We start from the raw sequence: 20,504 nt of genomic DNA on the forward strand, positions 1-20,504 counted from the left end.
TTTTCCGGACCTGATATGTCATTGATGAAATAACTTATTGACGCCCTATACAATATTCTATTATCTATTAGTAAGTATCTATACTCTATACATTTTGACGTTTATTTATAGAACACCCTGTATTTTGAAGAAAGAAAAAACAGTAAATTGTTATTTTGATTTAACAATGTTTACATTTATAATTTGACAGTTGACAGTTCTGCTCTACCTATTTGTTAGTTTTAGTTTTCTAATAAATTTTGTTAGTTACATAAATAAAATATTTAAAAATGAAAAAATGACTTGTTATTTTAGACCAGTAAGGATATGTTTTTAGGTGGATGTGAGAGGTGGCATTCAAATTTTTGCGGATAAAGTTAGGTGATAACTTCGTTAATAATAATTGATTTATGCTCCTTCTCAAATATGGGCGGAACAATAATAAAAAAAATAAAATATTTGAAAATTTCAAAAAATTTCGTTTTTTTTCTACTTTTTTTGCTTATAACTTAAAAACTATTCATTTTAGAACAAAGTCCTATGAGAATAAAACAAAGATAATTAAATTTTCTATTAGATGCGATTGGTTAAAAATGTCTTAATTTATCACACTTGCTTCAAAATGGCAATAAATATAAAATAAGCAAAACAAAGCAAAATAAGCAAAAAAAACCTGTCATTATTCAATGATTTTCTATCACTTAGGTTACACTTGGAACCGTGTGCTAAAACCGTACACCAAATTTCATTAAAATTGACTTGCTAGATTTTGCATAATAATTTTGCAATCTAAACTTTTTTTTAAAAAATCAAAATTTTGTAAAATCTTGCACAACAAAAACTAGAATATACAAAGATTTGTCAATTTTTTTACATATAAAGAAGTACTCCACCTATCTAATGCACTTTACAGAATTGAAATCGGATTATTTAAGCAGCCTCAGCAATGTTTTAAAGTTATAAACAATTTTTTGGCTTATAAACAAATTAGTGCTGTGGCCAGGAGGGGGTGCTACGGGCTCCTTTATTTAGATGGACTTACCCAAGTTTTTTTATGTATTTTGACCCGTGGAACACGAATTTTTTGGGTAACAGTTGATCCGGATGTCGATAAGATTGTTATAAATAAAGAACTTGAGGAATTACATAACATCGATTTTTCGCAAAATAAAACATTTTCTTGTATTTCTTGGGCAATTCTAAGCAAAAAATGTTCTTACAAGCTTTTTTCGTAGGATGCATAGTTTTCGAGATAAACGCGGTGGAACTTTCAAAAAATCGATAAATTGCAATTTTTGAACGCGAATAACGTTTGATTAAAAAATAAAATACCAATTCTGCTGACAGCATTTGAAAGTTTAAGTCAAATTATACCGGTTTTAATTATTTCCATTGCTAAAAATTAATTTTTTTTATTATTAAACAAAGCTATTTGTTTTTAAGCCAAAAAACTGTTTATAAATTTAAAACATTGCTGGGGCCCTTTAAATAATCCGATTTTAATTCTGTAAAGTGTATTAGATAGATAGAGCACCTCTTTATACGTAAAAATTAGCCAACTTCTAAATGGTCTACTTTTTTTCAGGAAGATTTTAAAAAATTTGAACTTTTTTAAAAACATTTAGATTGCAAATTTATTATGCAAAATTTATTAGGTCGATTTTAATGAAATTTGGTACACGATTTAAGTATGTTACAAAGAATTTCTTACGCGAATTACTAAGGTTCTAAGTGCCACCAAAGTGTTTAAAAAATATTGAATAACAACAAACTTAATTTTGCCTCCTTATTTTGTATTTATTGCTATATTGCAGAAAAGGTAATACCTTAAGACATTTTTTACCAGTCGTGTATCATACAAAATTCAATTATCTTTATTTTATTTCTCTACGACTTTGTTCCAAAACGAATCGTTTAAAGTTATAAGCAAAGAAAGCAGAAAAAAATCGATGTTTTTCGAAATTTTTAAATATTTTAATTTTTTTATTAATGTTCCGGGCATATTTGAGAAGGAGCATAAGTCAATTATTATTACTGAAGGTGTCACCTAACTTTATCTGCAAAAATCCGAATGTCACCTCTCACATCCAAAAATAGACGTTTTTTGGCAAATCCTTACTGGTCTATTTGAGGAAGGTGGAAAAATCATATGTATAACATGGTAGTAAAGTGCCTTTTCCTCCCTTGAATGATTACTTCATTAAGTAAACTTCATTCTCAGGAGGAAAAGTAGCACTTTCCTTTCTTGTTATATAAATAGCTATTATATCTTATTACGGTAATTATCCATAGGTCTTCTTTTTTTACTGATTTTCTTCTTCTTTTTCTTCTTTTTCTTCTTCTTCTTCTTCTTCTTCTTCTTCTTCTTCTTCTTCTTCTTCTTCTTATGTTAGGCCTCTTGACCTGTTCTTAACCAATTTTGAGCTTGTATTCGTAGATGTGCTGTTGACTGCCAACTATCTCGCCCCCTTTTAAAGGGCCTTCCTATTAGTCTCTTACCTGTTGGCTTTGAATTTCTGGCTATACGGTCTATTCGGGGCTATTCTCCCGCTATCTATTCTCGTCACATGCTGATTCCATTCTCGTCTTTTCTATCTTCCCCAACGGTCATGTTTTGTATGTTACAGAGATTTATTCGGTCGTTCAGAATTCTGTCTCCCAGTGTTTTCCCAGTTATTGACCTCAAAGTTCCCATTTTTTGATGTTCTCAGTATCCTCTTGCTTTTTGCTGTGTCACATCTTTCTATCGCGTACGTCATGATCAGTCTTACACATAATTTGTATATGCGTGCTTTTTCTTCCAGCTTCGTATATTTATTTCTCCAGATGACATCGCTCAGATATCCTGACAAGCCATTGACTTTATTCGCTTGCTTTCGGACGCTCTCTTTAACATCTTCATAACTACATATTTCGACTCCCAGATATTCGAATCTCGAGATTTGTTCAATTAGTTCGTTGTAAACTACTATTTGGCATCTTATGGGTTCCCTTGACACTACCAGGGATTTGGTCTTAGCTGTAGATATTTTCATGCTGTCGATCTTCACTGTATTGAAAGTCTGTGCCATTCGCTGTATCCTCGTTATGGGAGATTTAGATTGCGTCGTCAGCATAACAGAGTATTTCTATGTGTTTTTCTGCCAGCTTATATCCTTTTTCTGTACTTTTAATGTCTTCTATGATTTTGTCCATTACTAAATTAAAAAGCAAAGGGCTAAAGCTATCCCTTTGTGGGATTCCCGAGTTGATTTCTACTTCCGATGTTAGTTCATTCTCGACTACTCGACTTTTATTCTGGTATTGATTCTTCGTGTCTTTAATTATCCTTATCATTTTTGGTGCTGATTTTTCTCCTTTAGCAATTTTAGCACATCTTCTAATCTTACACAATCGAAGGCTTTAGGCAGATCTATAAAGCACGTAAATGCAGGTTTATTATATGCCAGTGCTTTCTCAGAAATTTGTCTGGCTATGAATTATGGCGTCTATTGTGGACGTATTATTTTGAAAACCTTACTAATTATTTACTAATTATTTACGTTATTTCTCACTAATTGCGTATTCTTTACTGATTTTAAATTTACTAATCTATTAATGTGCAATATTTTATATAATGGTATAGCCAGGATATTTGTGTGTTTATTATTTAGTCCATTAAAAAACAACAATTTAAATTTTATTGTTTAATACTATTTATTCTAAGAAATACTTTTGTTATAAAATTAAAATTGGTTAGAGGGTCTCTCTCCAATACCTTCTCCTCAATGACCACGTCCTCCCCCTCGTCCACGACCATGTCCAATGCCATTATTTCCATGACTTTTTACAAAGGAGTGTCCACCTTCATGAATACTTTGTCCCTCTTGTTGACTAGAACTATGACTGGAAAGGACTTTCACAACTTTAGAATGGCTTCCATAACCAATGCCATTATTCCCATGACCATTGAAGACAGATTGATCTATGTTACCACCCTGGTTTGAGCTGCTGCTTGTTTGAGTTAATGTTTCATGACCAGTTTGGACTACTTGTTCAAGGTTACCAAGATGTTTTCCATTGTTACCTCCAAGGTGTTTTGTTACAGTAGTTTCAATTACCTTGGAGCCACTTCCATAACCAATACCATTATTTCCGTGAATCTTTAAGATAGATTGTTCCAGCTCACCTATCTGGCTTGAACTGGTGCTGCTCGTTTGAGTTATTGTTTGAGCGTTTGTAGAACTGCTTCCATAACCATGTCCATTATTTTCATGACCAGTTAGGACTACTTGTTCAAGGTTACCAAGATGTTTTCCATTGTTACCTCCAAGGTGCTTTGTTACCGTTGTTTCAATTACTTTGGAGCCGCTTCCGTAACCAATACCATTATTTCCATGACCATTTAAGATAGATTGTTCTAGGTTACCACCCTGGGTTGAGCTGCTGCTTGTTTGAGTTATTGTATGAGTCTTTGTAGAACTGCTTCCATAACCATGTCCATTGTTTTCATGACCAGTTAAGACTACTTGTTCGAGGTTACCAAGATGTTTTCCATTGTTATCTCCAAGGTGTTTTGTTACCGTTGTTTCAACTACTTTGGAGCCGCTTCCGTAACCAACACCATTATTCCCATGACCATTTAAGATAATTTGTTCTAGGTTACCACCCTGGTTTGAGCTGCTGCTTGTTTGAGTTAATGTTTCATGACCAGTTTGGACTACTTGTTCAAGGTTACCAAGATGTTTTCCATTGTTAGCTCCAAGGTGTTTTGTTACAGTAGTTTCAATTACCTTGGAGCCACTTCCATAACCAATACCATTATTTCCGTGAATCTTTAAGATAGATTGTTCCAGCTCACCTATCTGGCTTGAACTGGTGCTGCTCGTTTGAGTTATTGTTTGAGCGTTTGTAGAACTGCTTCCATAACCATGTCCATTATTTTCATGACCAGTTAGGACTACTTGTTCAAGGTTACCAAGATGTTTTCCATTGTTACCTCCAAGGTGCTTTGTTACCGTTGTTTCAATTACTTTGGAACCGCTTCCGTAACCAATACCATTATTTCCATGACCATTTAAGATAGATTGTTCTAGGTTACCACCCTGGCTTGAGCTGCTGCTTGTTTGAGTTATTGTTTGAGTCTTTGTACCATAACCATGTCCATTGTTTTCATGACCAGTTAAGACAACTTGTTCGAGGTTACCAAGATGTTTTCCATTGTTACCTCCAAGGTGTTTTGTTACCGTTGTTTCGACTACTTTTGAGCCGCTTCCGTAACCAACACCATTATTCCCATGACCATTTAAGATAATTTGTTCTAGGTTACCACCCTGGCTTGAGCTGCTGCTTGTTTGAGTTATTGTTTGAGTTTTTGTAGAACTGCTTCCATAACCATGTCCATTATTTTCATGACCAGTTAAGACTACTTGTTCGAGGTTACCAAGATGTTTTCCCTTGTTACCTCCAAGGTGTTTTGTTACAGTTGTTTCAACTACTTTGGAGCCGCTTCCATTATTTCCATGACCGTTTAAGATAATTTGTTCTAGGTTACCACCCTGGTTTGAGCTGCTGCTTGTTTGAGTTATTGTTTGAGTTTTTGTAGAACTGCTTCCATAACCATGTCCATTGTTTTCATGACCACCTAAGACTACTTGTTCGAGGTTACCAAGATGTTTTCCCTTGTTACCTCCAAGGTGTTTTGTTACAGTTGTTTCAATTACTTTGGAGCCGCTTCCGTAACCAATACCATTATCTCCATGCCCATTTAAGATAGATTGTTCTAGGTTACCACCCTGGATTGAGCTGCTGCTTGTTTGAGTTATTGTTTGAGTCTTTGTAGAACTGCTTCCATAACCATGTCCATTATTTTCATGACTAGTCAGGACTGATTGTTCAAGGTTACCAAGATGTTTTCCATTGTTACCTCCAAGGTGTTTTGTTACAGTTGTTTCAATTACTTTGGAGCCGCTTCCGTAACCAATACCATTATTTCCATGACCATTTAAGATAGATTGTTCTAGGTTACCACCCTGGCTTGAGCTGCTGCTTGTTTGAGTTATTGTTTGAGTCTTTGTAGAACTGCTTCCATAACCATGTCCATTGTTTTCATGACCAGTTAGGACTACTTGATCGAGTTTACCAAGATGTTTTCCATTGTTACCTCCAAGGTGTTTTGTTACCGTTGTTTCAATTACTTTGGAACCGCTTCCGTAACCAATACCATTATTTCCATGACCGTTTAAGATAGTTTGTTCTAGATTACCACCCTGGCTTGAGCTGCTGCTTGTTTGAGTTATTGTTTGAGTCTTTGTAGAACTGCTTCCATAACCATGTCCATTGTTTTCATGACCAGTTAGGACTACTTGATCGAGTTTACCAAGATGTTTTCCATTGTTACCTCCAAGGTGTTTTGTTACAGTTGTTTCAATTACTTTGGAGCCGCTTCCGTAACCAATACCATTATTTCCATGACCATTTAAGATAATTTGTTCTAGCTTACCACCCTGGCTTGAGCTGCTGCTTGTTTGAGTTATTGTATGAGTTTTTGTAGAACTGCTTCCAAAACCATGTCCATTGTTTTCATGACCAGTTAAGACTACTTGTTCGACGTTACCAAGATGTTTTCCATTGTTACCTCTAAGGTGTTTTGTTACCGTTGTTTCAACTACTTTGGAGCCGCTTCCGTAACCAACACCATTATTTCCATGACCGTTTAAGATAATTTGTTCTAGGTTACCACCCTGGCTTGAGCTGCTGCTTGTTTGAGTTATTGTTTGAGTGTTTGTAGAACTGCTTCCATAACCATGTCCATTATTTTCATGACCAGTTAAGACTACTTGTTCAAGGTTACCAAGATGTTTTCCATTGTTACCTTCAAGGTGTCTTGTTACAGTTGTTTCAACTACTTTGGAGCCGCTTCCATTATTTCCATGACCGTTTAAGATAATTTGTTCTAGGTTACCACCCTGGTTTGAGCTGCTGCTTGTTTGAGTTATTGTTTGAGTTTTTGTAGAACTGCTTCCATAACCATGTCCATTGTTTTCATGACCACCTAAGACTACTTGTTCGAGGTTACCAAGATGTTTTCCCTTGTTACCTCCAAGGTGTTTTGTTACAGTTGTTTCAATTACTTTGGAGCCGCTTCCGTAACCAATACCATTATTTCCATGCCCATTTAAGATAGATTGTTCTAGGTTACCACCCTGGATTGAGCTGCTGCTTGTTTGAGTTATTGTTTGAGTCTTTGTAGAACTGCTTCCATAACCATGTCCATTATTTTCATCACTAGTCAGGACTGATTGTTCAAGGTTACCAAGATGTTTTCCATTGTTACCTCCAAGGTGTTTTGTTACAGTGGTTTCAATTACTTTGGAGCCGCTTCCGTAACCAATACCATTATTTCCATGACCATTTAAGATAGATTGTTCTAGGTTACCACCCTGGCTTGAGCTGCTGCTTGTTTGCGTTATTGTTTGAGTCTTTGTAGAACTGCTTCCGTATCCATGCCCATTATTTTCATGGCCAGTTAGGACGACTTGTTCAATGTTACCAAGATGTTTTCCATTGTTTCCTCCAAGGTGTTTTGTTACAGTTGTTTCAATTACTTTGGAGCTGCTTCCATAACCAACACCATTATTTCCATGACCGTTTAAGATAATCTGTTCTAGGTTACCACCCTGGCTTGAGCTGCTGCTTGTTTGAGTTACGGTTTGAGTCTTTGTAGAACTGCTTCCGTATCCATTTCCATTATTTTCATGACCAGTTAGGACTACTTGTTCAAGGTTACCAAGATGTTCTCCATTGTTACCTCCAAGGTGTTTTGTTACAGTTGTTTCAATTACCTTAGAGCCGCTACCATAACCAATGCCATTATTTTCATGACCATTTAAGATATATTGTCCACGATCTCCAACATGGTCTGAACCAGAGCTGCTTGTTTTAGTTACAGTTGTTTGTATAACTCTTGAACCGCTACCTGATTCAAATAGATGTTGATTATCTGTTCCATGAATCAAAGTGCTTGGAACATCGGAACTGGAAGAACTGGTTTTAATAATTGTAGTTTTTGTGGAACTGCTGCCATAACCAAGCTCTTCATTTGCATGACCACTTAAGAGTGATTGCTGACTCTCACCGTTATTTTGTTCACCTAGGTGTGTGGTAATAGTTTTGTGAATTACTTTTGAACCATCTTTGCCACTCTCATTGTCAACTATATTCTTGTTGGTTTCTTCACCTGAACTTGAACTACTGGTCTTAGTTATTGTTGTTTTGGTAACCTCTGAAGCTCCACCTAATCCCATTATATCAACACGATCTGTTCCATGAATTAATTTGCTCGGAATATCGGAACTAGAAGAACTAGTCTTGGTGATTACAGTTTTTGTGGAGCTGTCACCATAACCAACTGCATTGTCTTCATGACCATTTAGGACAGATTGTTTAAGATCACCAGTGTGATCCGAACCAAAGTTGCTCGTTTTAGTTATGGTTGTTGTAATAACTTTGGATGCTCCGCCTGAACCTAATATATCAGCATCTTTTCTTCCTTCAAGTAATTTGCTTCCCAAACCAAAATCTTTATCTGTGAGCAATGATTGGCCATTGGAGCTAGAAGAACTGGTCTTTGTAATTATAGTTTTTGTGGAGCTGCCACCATAATCAAGAACGTTATTTTCATGACCACTTAGGACAGATTGTTCAAGATCGCCAACATGACCTGAACCAGAGTTGCTTGTTTTAGTTATGGTTGTTTTAATAACTTTTGAGCCCTCTACTGTACTTAATACATCACCATCTTTTCCGTGAAGAAGTTTGCTGCCCAAACTAAAATCTTTTTCTGTAGGTAATGACTGGCCATTAGAGCTAGAAGAGCTAGTCTTCGTGATTACAGTTTTTGTGGAACTACGACTATTACCAAGTTCATTATTTTCGTGACCATTTAGAGCTGACTGCTTAAGTTCACCAATATTTTTTTCAACAAGATCTTTACCTTCACCGAAAGAGTCAGATGAAGTCGTTTTAGTAACTGTTGTTGTGATAACCCTCGATCCACTGCTGTTACTTACTGCTGGCACATCAAAAGTCTCAGTTTTGACAACCTTGGTTACACCTCCAAAACTTCCCAAATCTGAAGAATTTTCATCGGAATGATTACTTGAGCTAGTTTTTGTGTATGTAGTTGTAATTGTTTGAATTCCACCTGATTCAGTAGTCTTAGTAACTGTAGTTCCACCATTTTCATTGGTTACACCAATAGTTTCATCTTTAGTGACAGGTTGTCCAGAACTAGTGACTTTGATACTTTCTACTGGCTTGTCAATATGTTGGTCAACAAGTGCTTCACCGGAGTTAGAAGAAATTGATTTAGTAACTGTAGTTGTTATGGTTTTAATTCCACCTGATTCAGTATTCTTAGTAACTGTGGTTGCACCATTTTCATTTGTTACACCAATAGTTTCATCTTTGGTGACAGGTTGTCCAGAACTAGTGACTTTGATAATTTCTACTGGCTTGTCAATATGTTGGTCAACGAGACCTTCACCGAAAGAGTTAGATGAAGTTGATTTAGTAACTGTTGTTGTGATAACTCTAGATCCATCACTGGTACTTACTTCTGGTACATCAAAAGTCTCAGTTTTGACAACCTTGGTTATACCTCCGTAACCTTCCAAATCCGAATAATTTTCATCGGAATGATTACTTGAGCTAGTTTTTGTGATTGTAGTTGTTATGGTTTTAATTCCACCTGATTCAGTAGTCTTAGTAACTGTAGTTCCACCATTTTCATTCTTTGTTACATCGATAGTTTGATCTTTAGTAACTGGTTGTCCAGAATTGGTGACTTCGATAATTTCTACTGGCTTGTCAGTATGTTGGTCAACGAGACCTTCACCGAAAGAGTTAGATGAAGTTGATTTAGTAACTGTTGTTGTGATAACTCTCGATCCACTGCTGGTACTTACTGCTGGCACATCAAAAGTCTCAGTTTTGACAACCTTGGTTACACCTCCAAAACTTCCCAAATCTGAAGAATTTTCATCGGAATGATTACTTGAGCTAGTTTTTGTGTATGTAGTTGTAATTGTTTTAATTCCACCTGATTCAGTAGTCTTAGTAACTGTAGTTCCACCATTTTCATTGGTTACACCAATAGTTTCATCTTTAGTGACAGGTTGTCCAGAACTAGTGACTTTGATACTTTCTACTGGCTTGTCAATATGTTGGTCAACAAGTCCTTCACCGGAGTTAGAAGAAATTGATTTAGTAACTGTAGTTGTTATGGTTTTAATTCCACCTGATTCAGTATTCTTAGTAACTGTGGTTGCACCATTTTCATTTGTTACACCAATAGTTTCATCTTTGGTGACAGGTTGTCCAGAACTAGTGACTTTGATAATTTCTACTGGCTTGTCAATATGTTGGTCAACGAGACCTTCACCGAAAGAGTTAGATGAAGTTGATTTAGTAACTGTTGTTGTGATAACTCTAGATCCATCACTGGTACTTACTTCTGGTACATCAAAAGTCTCAGTTTTGACAACCTTGGTTATACCTCCGTAACCTTCCAAATCCGAAGAATTTTCATCGGAATGATTACTTGAGCTAGTTTTTGTGATTGTAGTTGTTATGGTTTTAATTCCACCTGATTCAGTAGTCTTAGTAACTGTAGTTCCACCATTTTCATTCTTTGTTACATCGATAGTTTGATCTTTAGTAACTGGTTGTCCAGAATTGGTGACTTCGATAATTTCTACTGGCTTGTCAGTATGTTGGTCAACGAGACCTTCACCGAAAGAGTTCGATGAAGTTGATTTAGTAACTGTTGTTGTGATAACTCTCGATCCACTGCTGGTACTTACTGCTGGCACATCAAAAGTCTCAGTTTTGACAACCTTGGTTACACCTCCAAAACTTCCCAAATCTGAAGAATTTTCATCGGAATGATTACTTGAGCTAGTTTTTGTGTATGTAGTTGTAATTGTTTTAATTCCACCTGATTCAGTAGTCTTAGTAACTGTAGTTCCACCATTTTCATTGGTTACACCAATAGTTTCATCTTTAGTGACAGGTTGTCCAGAACTAGTGACTTTGATACTTTCTACTGGCTTGTCAATATGTTGGTCAACAAGTCCTTCACCGAAGGAGTTAGAAGAAATTGATTTAGTAACTGTAGTTGTTATGGTTTTAATTCCATCTGATTCAGTATTCTTAGTAACTGTGGTTGCACCATTTTCATTTGTTACACCAATAGTTTCATCTTTGGTGACAGGTTGTCCAGAACTAGTGACTTTGATAATTTCTACTGGCTTGTCAATATGTTGGTCAACGAGACCTTCACCGAAAGAGTTAGATGAAGTTGATTTAGTAACTGTTGTTGTGATAACTCTAGATCCATCACTGGTACTTACTTCTGGTACATCAAAAGTCTCAGTTTTGACAACCTTGGTTATACCTCCGTAACCTTCCAAATCCGAAGAATTTTCATCGGAATGATTACTTGAGCTAGTTTTTGTGATTGTAGTTGTTATGGTTTTAATTCCACCTGATTCAGTAGTCTTAGTAACTGTAGTTCCACCATTTTCATTCTTTGTTACATCGATAGTTTGATCTTTAGTAACTGGTTGTCCAGAATTGGTGACTTTGATAATTTCTACTGGCTTGTCAATATGTTGGTCAACGAGACCTTCACCGAAAGAGTTAGATGAAGTTGATTTAGTAACTGTTGTTGTGATAACTCTCGATCCACTGCTGGTACTTAATGCTGGCACATCAAAAGTCTCAGTTTTGACAACCTTGGTTACACCTCCAAAACTTCCCAAATCTGAAGAATTTTCATCGGAATGATTACTTGAGCTAGTTTTTGTGTATGTAGTTGTAATTGTTTGAATTCCACCTGATTCAGTAGTCTTAGTAACTGTAGTTCCACCATTTTCATTGGTTACACCAATAGTTTCATCTTTAGTGACAGGTTGTCCAGAACTAGTGACTTTGATACTTTCTACTGGCTTGTCAATATGTTGGTCAACAAGTCCTTCACCGAAGGAGTTAGAAGAAATTGATTTAGTAACTGTAGTTGTTATGGTTTTAATTCCACCTGATTCAGTATTCTTTGTAACTGTGGTTGCACCATTTTCATTTGTTACATCAATAGTTTCATCTTTGGTGACAGGTTGTCCAGAACTAGTGACTTTGATAATTTCTACTGGCTTGTCAATATGTTGGTCAACGAGACCTTCACCGAAAGAGTTAGATGAAGTTGATTTAGTAACTGTTGTTGTGATAACTCTAGATCCACCACTGGTACTTACTTCTGGTACATCAAAAGTCTCAGTTTTGACAACCTTGGTTATACCTCCGTAACCATCCAAATCCGAAGAATTTTCATCGGAATGATTACTTGAGCTAGTTTTTGTGATTGTAGTTGTTATGATTTTAATTCCACCTGATTCAGTAGTCTTAGTAACTGTAGTTCCACCATTTTCATTCTTTGTTACATCGATAGTTTGATCTTTAGTAACTGGTTGTTCAGAATTGGTGACTTTGATAATTTCTACTGGCTTGTCAATATGTTGGTCAACAAGACCTTCACCGAAGGAATTAGAAGAAGTTGATTTAGTAACTGTTGTTGTGATGACCCTTGATCCACCACTGTTACTTAATTCTGGTACATCAGAAGTCTCAGTTTTGACAACCTTGGTTACACCTCCATAACCACCTATATCTGAAGAATTTTGATCGGAATGATTACTTGAGCTAGTTTTTGTGATTGTAGTTGTTATGGTTTTAATTCCACCTGATTCAGTAGTTTTAGTAACGGTAGTCTTACCATTTTCATTTGTTTCACCAATAGTTTCATCTTTAGTGACAGGTTGTCCAGAACTGGTGACTTTGATAATTTCTACTGGCTTGTCAAAATGTTCTGTTGTAACTATTTTCGAATTACCTTCAACAACTGGTTCGACAGGATAATTGTCTTCGCCGTATGAATGAGAAGAATTTGTCTTAGTGACAACTGTTTTAGTCACTGTAGAACCACTATTGGTACTTTCCAGTGGATGGTCAGAAGTCACTGTTTTAACTATTTTTGATATATCTCCAAAATCATTACCTTCACCAGAAGAGTTAGATGAAGAGGTTTTAGTAGCTGTTGTTGTGATAACTCTCGATCCACTGCTGATCCTTACTGCTGGTATATCAAGATCCTCAATTTTAACAACCTTGGTTATAAGTCTATAACCACGTAAAGCCGAAGAATTTTCATCGGAATTATTACTTGAGCTATTTTCTTTTATTGTAGTTGTTATGGTTTTATTTCCACCTGATTCAGTAGTTTTAGTAACGGTAGTCTTACCATTTTCATTTGTTTCACCAATAGTTTCATCTTTAGTGACAGGTTGTCCAGAACTGGTGATTTTAATAATTTCTACTGGCTTGTCAAAATGTTCTGTTGTAACTATTTTCGAATTACCTTCAACAACTGGTTCGACAGGATAATTGTCTTCGCCGTATGAATGAGAAGAATTTGTCTTAGTGACAACTGTTTTAGTCACTGTAGAACCACTATTGCTACTTTCCAGTGGATTGTCAGAAGTCACTGTTTTAACTATTTTTGATATATCTCCAAAATCGTTACCTTCACCAAAAGAGTTAGATGAAGCGGTTTTAGTAACTGTTGTCGTGATTACTCTCGATCCACTACTGGTAGTTACTGGTGGTACATCAATATTCTCAGTTTTAACAACCTTGGTTGTAACTCCATAACCACCTAAATTTGAAGAATTTTCATCGGAATGATTACTTGAGCTAGTTTTTGTGATTGTGGTTGTTATGGTTTTAATTCCACCTGATTCAGTAGTTTTAGTAACGGTAGATCCGCCATTTTCATTTGTTACATCAATAGTTTGATCTTTAGTGACAGGTTGTCCAGAACTAGTGACTTTGATACTTTCTACTGGCTTGTCAATATGTTGGTCAACAAGTCCTTCACCGAAGGAGTTAGAAGAAATTGATTTAGTAACTGTAGTTGTTATGGTTTTAATTCCACCTGATTCAGTATTCTTAGTAACTGTGGTTGCACCATTTTCATTTGTTACACCAGTAGTTTCATCTTTGGTGACAGGTTGTCCAGAACTAGTGACTTTGATAATTTCTACTGGCTTATCAATATGTTGGTCAACGAGACCTTCACCGAAAGAGTTAGATGAAGTTGATTTAGTAACTGTTGTTGTGATAACTCTAGATCCACCACTGGTACTTACTTCTGGTACATCAAAAGTCTCAGTTTTGACAACCTTGGTTATACCTCCGTAACCTTCCAAATCCGAAGAATTTTCATCGGAATGATTACTTGAGCTAGTTTTTGTGATTGTAGTTGTTATGGTTTTAATTCCACCTGATTCAGTAGTCTTAGTAACTGTAGTTCCACCATTTTCATTCTTTGTTACATCGATAGTTTGATCTTTAGTAACTGGTTGTCCAGAATTGGTGACTTTGATAATTTCTACTGGCTTGTCAATAGGTTGGTCAACAAGACCTTCATCGAAGGAATTAGAAGAAGTTGATTTAGTAACTGTTGTTGTGATAACTCTAGATCCATCACTGGTACTTAATTCTGGTACATCAGAAGTCTCAGTTTTGACAACCTTGGTTACACCTCCATAACCACCTAAATTTGAAGAATTTTCATCGGAATGATTACTTGAGCTAGTTTTTGTGATTGTAGTTGTTATGGTTTTAATTCCACCTGATTCAGTAGTTTTAGTAACGGTAGATCCGCCATTTTCATTTGTTACATCAATAGTTTTATCTTTAGTGACTGGTTGTCCAGAACTTGTGACTTTGATAATTTCTACTGGCTTGTCAATATGTTCTGTTGTAACTATTTTCGAATTACTTTCAACAACTGGTTCTACAGGATAATTGTCTTTACCATAGGAATGAGAAGAACTTGTCTTGGTTACCAATGTTTTGGTGACTGTAGACCCACTATTGCTACTTTCCAATGGATGGTCAGAAGTCACTGTTTTAACTATTTTTGATATATCTCCAAAATCGTTACCTTCACCGAAAGAGTTAGAAGAAGATGTTTTAGTAACTGTTTTTGTGATAACTCTCGATCCACTGCTGGTAGTTACTGCTGGTACATCAAAATTCTCCGTTTTGACAACCTTGGTTACACCTCCATAACCACCCAAATCTGAAGAATTTTCATCGGAATGATGGCTTGTGATTGTGGTTGTAATGGTTTTGATTCCACCTGATTCAGTAGTTTTGGTAACTGTAGATCCACTATTCTCATTTGTTACATCAGTATCGTGATCTTTAGTGGCTTGTTCAGAAGTGGTGACTTTGATAACTTCTACTGGCTTGTCAATATGTTGGTCGACAAGATCTTTACCTTCACCGAAAGAATGAGAAGAAGTTGATTTAGTAACTGTTGTTGTGGTGATCCTCGGTCCACTGCTGGTACTTACTGCTGGTACATCAAAATTTTCGGTTTTAACAACCTTGGTGATACCTCCATAACCTCCCAAGTCTAAAGAATTTTCATCAGAATGACTGCTTGAGCTAGTTTTTGTGACTGTAGTTGTTATGGTTTTGGTTTCACCTGAGTGACTAGTTTTTGTGACTTTTGATCCACTATTTTCATTTAAGTTCATGTCATCTTCTTCGTGAACCTCTGTTTTTTTAACTGACTCCGAAGGTTCTTTAAGTTGATCAGTTGAGTGAGAAGTTTTTGTTATTGTGGTTTTTACAATATTAGATCCTGTGGTTTTAGTAATATCAAGGCTACCTTTATGAAGTAGATCGGAATCTTCACTTAAAGAGCTACCACTAGAATGAGAACTTGTTTTAGTGATGGTTGTTTTAATAATTTTGGATCCACTTATTGTCTTAAAGTCCTTATCTTCGTGGAAAAGTTCATCCGTATTGCCACTGTCTAGATGATTATTAATTTGTTGTGTAGTTATTACTTTTGAAGCACCATCATTTTCGTTTTTACCTGTAGATTGTCCACTAGTATGTACAGTTTGTGTGATTGTTGTTTTTATACCTGTTGCTGCGCCTCCCAAATCCGAAGAATTTTCGTCGGAATGACTGCTTGAGCTAGTTTTCGTGATTTTAGTTGTAATAGTTTTGGTTCCACCTGATTGACTAGTTTTTGTGACTTTTGATCCATTATTTTCCTTCGAGTTCATATCATCTTCTTCGTGAACCTCTGTTTTTTTAACTGATTTCGAAGGTTCTTTTACTTGATCGGTTGAGTGAGAAGTTTTTGTTATTGTGGTTTTTACAATATTAGATCCTGTGGTTTTGCTTACTGTGTCTTGGTCTTTGTCTTTGGAAACCGTTTTAGTAATATCAAGACTACCTTTATGAAGTATATCGGAATCTTTTTCTAAAGAACTACCACTAGAATGAGAACTTGTTTTAGTTATGGTTGTCTTAGTAATTTTAGATCCACTAGTTGTCTTATCTTCGTGGACAAATTCATCTGTGTTGCCACTGTCCACATGTTTATTGTTTTTTTGTGTAGTTATTACTCTTGAAGCACCTTCATTTTCGTTTTTATCTGCAGATTGTCCACTAGTATGTACAGTTTTTGTGATTGTTGTTTTGGTAGTTTTCGATCCACCTGATACACTGACATCACGATTTTCATTATTAGACTCTTCAGTAATATACTCGTTTGAACCGTTTTCTTCTTCTTCATCTGAATTATGACCACTCTTATGCTTAGTAGTTTTTTTAATAACCGAGGTTTTAATAATTTTAGATCCACCTCCATATAATGATTCATTATTTGTATCGGTACGATCAAGCCCATTTTCCACATCTAGATTTTCTAAACTCGAAGATGATCCACTTTCACCATAAGTAGTAACTGTTGTTTTTTCTTTGCGATGTCCTGATTGGGAATGTTTAGAATGGCCCAGTCCACGTCCATGGCCATTGTTGTGACCATAACTGGACACTACGGTTTCAACTCTCCTAACACCAGAATTTGAGCGTTCGTTGCTATCGATAGTCTCCAAATCTTCTTCTGAACTACCATGACCCTTTCTATGACCATGGCCGTGGCTGGATACTACTGTTTTAACTTCCCTATACCCAGAATCTGAATGACCATGTCCGTGAGGATTAAAATGACCATGACCATAGCTGGTTTCTACCTCTCTAAATTCGGAGTGTAAGTGATTATCATGATGACCATGGTGATGATCGTGACCGTGATCATGGTCATGATGATGACCGTGATCATGGTCATGATGATGACCGTGACTAGAAACTATTCTTTCTACCTCCCTAAATTCAGAATCTGAGTGACCACTATAATGACCGTGTTCTACATCTGAGTGGATGTGTCCATTACCATGACCATGCCCATAGCTGGTAACTTCCGTTTCTTCTGATTCTTCCCCTGAATGATGACCATGACCATGACCGTAGCTGGAAACAACTGTTTTAACCTTCCGATATCCAGAATCTGAGTGGCCTCTGTTATCAGTATGTTCTGATTCTACTTCTGAACTATCGTGTTTATTACCATGACCATGGCTAGAGGTAGAAACCACTTTTTTAATTTTTTTGTATCCAGAATTTGAGTGACCACTTAAACCAGTTTCTTCTGACTCTTCCTCTGAATGATGACGATGACCATGATCATGACCGTAGCTGGAAATAACTGTTTCAGTCTTCCTATATCCAGAATCTGAGTGGCCCCTGTTACCAGTACGTTCTGAATCTACTTCTGAACTATCGTCTTTATTACCATGACCGTAAGCGTTACCGTGACCATGGCTAGAGGTAGAAACTACTGTTGTAACTTTCTTATATCCAGAATTTGAGTGAGCACTTGAACTAACTTCTTCTAATGCTTCTCCTGAACGATTAACAGCATTGTCATGACCATGACTGTGGCTGGAAACTACTGTTTCAACCATCTGAGATTCAGAACTTGAGTGATCCCTATTGCCATTACGTTCTGAACTATCGTCTTTATTACCATGACCGTAAGCGTTACCATGACCATGGCTAGAGGTTGAAACTACGGTTTTAACTTTCTTATATCCAGAATTTGAGTGACTACTTGAACTAACTTCTTCTGATTCTTCTCCTGAACGATCAACAGCATTATCATGACCATGACTGTGGCTGGAAACAACTGTTTTAACCTTCTGGTATCCAGAATTTGAGTGGCCCCTGTTATTGGTATGTTCCAAGTCTACTTGTGATTTACTCTGACCATCACCATGACCATAAGAATTACCACGACCTTGACTAGAGCTGGAAACTACTGTTTTAACCTTGCTATGTCCAGACTTTGAACCAGTTTCTTCTGAATGTTCTCCCGATTGATCACCGTGACTATAGGTTGTGACAGTTTTTTTCACAGTTGAATAGCCAGCTTCTCCATGACCACGACGATGGCCTTCCAATTCGTTGACTTCAGACTGTACACTAGATTCAGATTGACCATGACCATGACCATTTTTGACTCCTTTGCCATAATTAGAATCTTCAACAACAGTCTTCAAAACGTATTTAGAAGGACCTCCTCGACCTTGATGATCTTCTCCTCTGTCTTCTCCTGAGTGACCACCAGATGCAGATTTTTCCTGGAATCTAGTGGTTTTGGTGTAGCTGCTTTCGGACTTTACATTAGTCTCCGATTGACCATGACCATTTGTGGCTTGTCCTTTGCCATAATTTGGATCTTCAACGACATTTTTTAAAACGTATTTAGAAGGAGATCCTTGACCATGATGACCTTCTTCGCTGTGCTCTCCTGAGTGACCACCAGATACAGAGTTTTCTTGAATTTTAGTGGTTTTGGTATAGCTGCTGTGCTGTCTACTCGCTCCATAGCCACCACCATGGGGGTGGCTACTAGCAACGCCTATTAGTATTAGGCAAATCTGCAATAAAAAAAGTTTTAAATAGTTTAATTTAGTTTAAATAACATTTCAAAGGAAGACAGTATAAATATAAAATAAAATTAAAATACTCTCTCATATACCAAAATAACAATGGTTGTGGTTGTGGATTTTGTACGTTATTTAATTCAGTCAATTTGTACTCTACGAGCTGCCTAGTGGGAAATTTTTGGGGTAGTTTTAATTTTTTTCATTATATATGAATTTTGGGCTGCTGAATCCGAATATGAGGTTTGCGGACAAAATTTCTTGACATAGCATTGAAAAAATCGCGAAAAAGCGAACAATGTCTGCTTTTTTCCGCTTTTTTGCTCAAATCTCGAAAACTATTAACTTTCCGTAAATGGTCTGTTAACAGAAATTAAAGTACTTAAAATTCTTTACAAATATCAAAATTTACTTTTTTTTTTCAGATGAACCGTTTGCCAATTTTTAACGGTCTCGGCAAAACCCACTTTTTACATTCCAAAACTTTATTTTTTATTAGAATGCTGTCACTTGATAAATTTCTCCTAGTTTTCTGTAAAAATAATAAATGTTAGTTCATAATATGAATATGGAATGTCTCTTGTCACAGCTTCCATAAATCCATTTCATCCTAAAATACCGAGAATGTCTTTGCTTTTCCCTAAGAGCCACAGGATATCAGGCACAGATGGAGTCACAGTTTCAGTTGGTGTGAATATTCCTTTCGGATCTGTTGAGGTTTTGTCCCTTCAAAATGTATTAGTTGAACAGCTCCCTGACTTCCATAAACCTAAGGCGCGGGTTTAGTTTTTAACCGAGGAATCGATTGGTTAGGAGCTACTGCATGTTTTGGTGCAATACAAGAAGTGCCAAATATGACGTGAAATGTGTGGTATCCGTCGATTGTTTGTACGTTAAAATCAGTGTTATCGTACACGTGTTGTGTAAATCCCGGCTGAGGCTGGTCAATTTTCTACGGATCTCCTGCGATTGCTGACACTTTCAGAGAAGCAAAGCGCTTGCTCAAATTCTTGGAGCGGCAGTAAGGCCCAGATAATTCGTCTCACCATTCCTTGCAGGGTTGGCCGTTTTCTCTACAAAAAGTACGGTTCAAGAAAATAGTTTGATGTAGTTTTCTCTTCGGGGTTTTGTTCATCCTATACAAGAAGCTGTTCGCCTGGAAGTGTCATCATTCGCAGGTGATCCGCAGAAAATTGACCTGCCGTGCTTTACACACCAGGTGTACGATAACGCTGATTTTAACGTACATACAATCGACGGATACCACACTTTTCACGTCACAGTTGGCATTTCTTGTATTACACCAAAACATGCAGTAGCTCCTAACCAGTCCATTCCTCGGTTAAAAACGAAACCCGCGCCTGAGGTTTATGGAAGTCAGGGAGCTGTTCAACTAATTCATTTTAAGGACAAAACCTCAAGGTTTATCAGAAATCAATATAACAGATCCGAAAGAAATGTTCACACCAACTGAAACTGTGACTCCATCTGTGCCTGATCTTCTGTGGCTCTAAAGCAGGCCGCGCACTGAATCGGCATAGAGCGATCGGCTCGGCTAAGAGCAATCGGCAGATTTTGCTATACCTGGAAATAAATAAGCCACCGCGCACCGCC

General features: G+C 36.7%; 1 protein-coding gene across 50 annotated transcripts in view; it reads right to left on the bottom strand.

Annotated features, from left to right (window-relative positions):
• Window positions 1–3,650: 3,650 nt before the first annotated feature.
• Window positions 3,651–20,504, bottom strand: part of LOC126888183 (uncharacterized) — a 29,629-nt gene continuing 12,775 nt past the window's right edge. The window contains exons 2-5 of one of the 50 annotated variants that reach the window (XM_050656220.1): window positions 11,297–18,884; window positions 6,603–10,747; window positions 5,160–5,192; window positions 3,651–4,496 (exon numbers count right to left, since the gene is read on the bottom strand). In XM_050656220.1, the coding sequence (XP_050512177.1) occupies window positions 3,744–4,496; window positions 5,160–5,192; window positions 6,603–10,747; window positions 11,297–18,884 (12,519 nt within the window). In that variant the 3' untranslated portion in view covers window positions 3,651–3,743. Of the gene's footprint in view, window positions 10,748–11,296; window positions 18,885–20,504 lie in introns of all 50 variants that reach the window. The other 49 variants (XM_050656217.1, XM_050656218.1, XM_050656226.1 and 46 more) reach the window with 49 other exon arrangements.

The sequence above is a fragment of the Diabrotica virgifera genome, chromosome 7 (genome assembly GCF_917563875.1).
Source record: "Diabrotica virgifera virgifera chromosome 7, PGI_DIABVI_V3a".
NCBI lineage: Eukaryota > Metazoa > Arthropoda > Insecta > Coleoptera > Chrysomelidae > Diabrotica > Diabrotica virgifera.